Source organism: Impatiens glandulifera, chromosome 5 (genome assembly GCF_907164915.1).
Source record: "Impatiens glandulifera chromosome 5, dImpGla2.1, whole genome shotgun sequence".
NCBI lineage: Eukaryota > Viridiplantae > Streptophyta > Magnoliopsida > Ericales > Balsaminaceae > Impatiens > Impatiens glandulifera.
In genome coordinates this window covers 6890958-6895474 of record NC_061866.1, presented here as the reverse complement: position 1 = coordinate 6895474, position 4517 = coordinate 6890958, and the positions used below count along the sequence as shown (strand labels likewise).

General features: G+C 29.1%; 1 protein-coding gene across 1 annotated transcript; it reads left to right on the top strand.

Moving 5' to 3' along the window:
* Window positions 1-1350: 1350 nt before the first annotated feature.
* Window positions 1351-2140, top strand: LOC124938940. Its single transcript, XM_047479461.1, has 3 exons — window positions 1351-1478; window positions 1556-1894; window positions 1956-2140. Exons 1-3 carry the CDS (start codon window positions 1409-1411, stop codon window positions 2138-2140), a joined length of 594 nt encoding a protein of 197 aa, XP_047335417.1. The 5' UTR covers window positions 1351-1408.
* The last annotated feature ends 2377 nt before the right edge of the window (window positions 2141-4517 follow it).

Here is a 4517-nt window from a genome sequence, read left to right as displayed (position 1 = left end):
CTTTGCATTTTCTCTTCATTAGAAAATACACGTTACATGATTTTCTAAATTGTTAATAGATTGATAACAATAATATCATAAATGTTCCAACGACAATTAACAAAATTAAATATATTTAATTTGATAATTGTTTCAAGTCATTAAATGTTAATTACATAATTAAAAAATTAATTATAATAATTTAATTATTTTAATCAAATTTCACTTTAATTTACGTTTGAATTTCGTGTGAATTTCATTTGAATTTTATTTTATTTTATTTACCCAAATTTTGAATGATGAAATTTATAAATTAGTTTAAAATTCCAATGAAATATACCAAAGTTCACACATTTTTTATTATTTTAAAGATGAAACCATTCCTAAACTTTGTACTATCAAAACTATCCAAACCAAATTAAAACAGCCAAATTCTAACTAAACCAAAATATTTTAATAATAAAAAAAAGTAAAACTAAGTAATTAAGCAAATTGAATGGAATGACAATATAGGATTTGTTCCTAGATCATCCCATAACTCATAAATCAACTCTTTTGGATCCCCATTTTGAGTAGAAGCAAAAAAAATGGCTAACCCAAAACTCAACCCCAAAGTCGGGTTTGGGTATTTATGTCTTAAGTTTACTTACCCTAACTTGGTTGCTGGGTGCTGCCGGTTGGCATGTCGGTTATCCGACCGTCTGGTCGGTTTCTGATTCGGTGATTCCAGCTGTCTTTATTTTTAATTTCTGCAAAATAAACACAATACCATTAATAATAAATATATTTAATTTAATTAATCTATTATTAAGCCTCTTTATTTATTTTGTATATTCTTATTTATTATTTAAAATAGTTTGAAATTTAATTATTTTGGGTCCAATTGATATGACACATTTTTCACAATGAGGGTGTATATGAATTCTAGAAAAATAATTTATAGACTCAAAATTATTTTATAAATAAAAAATTGAGAACCCAAAAAAATGATCTAATATACCCAACCCTAGCCTCTCAAGAACATTAACTATATAGTAAATGCGTCTCCTTTCAAAAAAAAAATTCTTGATCTTCATGCTCATCTCACACAAATAAAAAGTTTCACTTTTTAAAAACCTTACAACAAAATTTCTTTTCAAAATAATTATTGTTACAAGTAATAGAAATTAGAATAATACTTTCAAACTAATAAAAATTATTTAAAGGAATAAAGAAGAGAACAACAAGTCACGACTAGAAGACGTGGGAAAATATCATGCACCCTTTCTCTTCATCTCCTCCAACCCCTAAGTCCAAAGTCTAATTCCATTCTCGTATATAAACACATTCTCCCCTTTCCTTTCTCTCCAAATTATTCATCCAAACCAAGCTCCCCTATTTGGTGTTTAAACATCAATATATTCTCCAACATCCATCTCTCTGGATCATCATGGCTTCTTCAAGCAAATTCTCGATGATCCTTTTATTATCTTGTTCCATCTTCCTCCAAGGAATCATGGGTAAGTATCCTAAGTTTCTAATTAACTTTTTGATGATCAATATCTAACTAATTAACGTATGTTTGGATGATATATAGGTGAGATAATATGCGAGACTTTGCCGGTAGATGTGTGCGCATTCTCAGTAGCATCATCGGGGAAGAGATGTTTGTTGGAGAATTTCAAGAACGGAGACGGTCAAATGGAATTCCAGTGCAGTTCGTCGGAGGTGGTGGTTCCGATGATGGCCGAGCATATTGAGACCCAATCTTGCATCGCAGCCTGTGGTGTTGACCGGAAAACCGTCGGAATATCATCCGACTCTTTGTTGGAGCCACAGTTTACTTCTATGCTCTGTTCCAAGGACTGTTTTTATAATTGTCCCAACATTGTTGATCTTTACTTTAACTTGGCAGCCGGGGAAGGTAATTATTATAGTTAAAATTTGTGACAATTTATTAATACATGATTAAATGAAGTAATTAATTTGGTTTGCAGGAGTGTTTCTACCGGATTTGTGTGAGAAACAGAGGACACACCCTCACAGGGCAATGCTGGAGCTATCGAGCTCGAGCGCAGGCCAAGTCGCGATTGAATCTGCCCCTGGCCCGGCCTCTGCCTCTGCCTTCGGTCTCGATGTTGCAACTGCCCCGGCTTTTGCCCCTACCCCTCGTTTCTTTTAAGAGATATTTACATTTGTTTTGTATTCTATGGCGGTTTATGTGTTTGTTGATGAATAATTCATTGTTGTAATTAAACACCTCGGAACCTTATGGGTTTGTGGGGGCTATGTCAATTTTTCGGGACATCATCTTTAAAATATAAATTCATATTTATTCTCTGATTTAAATTATTAATTATATATATTTATATAAGTAGAAAAACGTTCAATAATTACTGTTCAATCAACTTCTATTTAATAGAACGTTGTCCGAAAGAAATTTTGATGTGTTACATGTAGACAACACCTCAAACCGAACATACTTATATTGAGTGAGTATAGTACCGATATTACCTTTCTGATGTCACTACAAAATTATTTAAAATATGTTTTTTTTCTTAAATTTAGATAACTAATCAATTAAGTTTAAGGTATTTTTATTGATTTTAACATTGAAATATTATATATTTTTTATATGAGAAATGATTAGGAGAGGGAATTTGGTGAGGGAATGACGTGGCATAATCTTATTCGCTGAAAAATCAAATAATTTCTCTCTTTTCTCTCTTTCCTCCCACTTTTACATTTTCTAACCAATGAAGGTAATGCCACGTCATTCCCTCACCAAATTCCCTCACTAAATTCCCTTACTCTATCACTCCTCTTTTTATATTGTTTTATAAAAAATATTAAAAATAATAAAAAAAGATAAATGTTATATATGACCGACGATACCCAACTTTCAAGTTGGGCTTGAGTGAGTAATGTCTGAGTCAATTAACATCGATGTTGATTGTTAGAAAGTTTGGATTGAAATCGTGACTTCGGTTGAATTGAGTCGATTAATTCATATCCCGATTATTTTCTCATAAACTATTTAATTTGAAAAAACCATAGAACTTCAATAATTGCGGTGTTGATGCGTTTATTTATTATTATTATTATTATTATGAGATATATTCTCGAGGAAATTGGTAAGGCTATTTGGTGAATTTATTGATTTTGTTAGATTATCTGATATCAATAAATTAGATTTTTTTTTATGTTAGTTGATAGGGAACATTTTATTTTATTATTTTTTTAATATGTTGTATTTTTTTATTTATTATTATTTATTTTGTTGTTATGCCTAAACGAATTTATTTTATTATTTTTGTAATGTATTTGAACCTTTTAAAATAAAAAATAAAATAAATATAATTCCACGGTATATGATCAACAAATATAGAGATGAATACGTTAATAAAACCATCCTCCATATTTGTTGGTAAGTTTAGTATGACCCTTAGGCTAATATTACATTTTATTTACACTCTATCTTATATAATAACTTTTTTTTTCATTATAGTAAGTAATGTACCGATTGATAAAGATCTCGCTAATCTATATATATAATGATGCTTAATTTTTAAAGTGTCCGGATTGCCGGGTCGAGAGCTGTGGTTAATTTGGATACTTGGGTCGGATTGTGGGTTGACCCGTTTTTAAATTTAAAACGGTTAAAAATAAAATAAAAAATGCTAGAGGTATGTTTCGAACTTGTAACCTAACAAAACAAGTACAACTCTTTAACCAATTAAGTTACAAAGACTTTATATTTTAAATTCAACACCAAATTTGATAAACGCGAGACGTTTTAATATTATTATAAGATCAACTTTTTAACTAATTAATATATAATAGATACTTAGGTCGGATTGTGGGTTGACCCACCCATAAAATTAAAACGGTTAATAATAAAATAAAAAATATAATCTTTAATTTTTTTCACAGTTTTGTTATATTATTACTCGTGAAAATGCACAGGCTAAATGCTAGTAATAATAAAAGTCCTTAATAATAACATGTTCTATTTTATAGAAGAATACTTGACCTAATAATATTCTGTCCATATAAATGTTGAATCATTATTAAAATTGTTTGCAAAATCAGTCACAGAATCATATAAATATTTTAATATTAAAAAAATCAAACTTTCCAATAAAATAAACAACTAATAATTAAAAATAAATAAACTCATTTGAAAATACAATTTAAGTAATAGAGATAGCTTTAAAAAATCTTTCAGCTAAGAAGTTTCCTGTCTCTATGTTAATTTTTTTATCTTTCTTTTTGTTTTATACGACTTGTAATATACTAATTTTTGTATGTTTTTTTGCAATTGATCAATATTCCAACTGTCACATTACATTGTGAATTAAAAAAAAAAGAAAATCATTTAAAAAAGAAAAGAATATATGATTTTTCTTTTCTTTTGCTAAGAAGAATATTTGATTGAGTGACAAGAAAACAAAGTCACGTCTAGAAGACGTGGGGAAATACAATGTACCCTTTCACCCTCTCCCCCAATTCCAAAGTCCAAAACCTGTCCCATTAAATCTTGTGTATAAATATTCTCC

Coding starts and splice junctions, on each gene's coding strand:
- LOC124938940 (XM_047479461.1), top strand. CDS start 1,409: ATGGCTTCTTCAAGCAAATTCTCGATGATCCTTTTATTATCTTGTTCC. Junction 1,479..1,555: donor CTTCCTCCAAGGAATCATGG/GTAAGTATCCTA, acceptor GATGATATATAG/GTGAGATAATATGCGAGACT. Junction 1,895..1,955: donor CGGGGAAGGTAATTATTATA/GTTAAAATTTGT, acceptor TTTGGTTTGCAG/GAGTGTTTCTACCGGATTTG.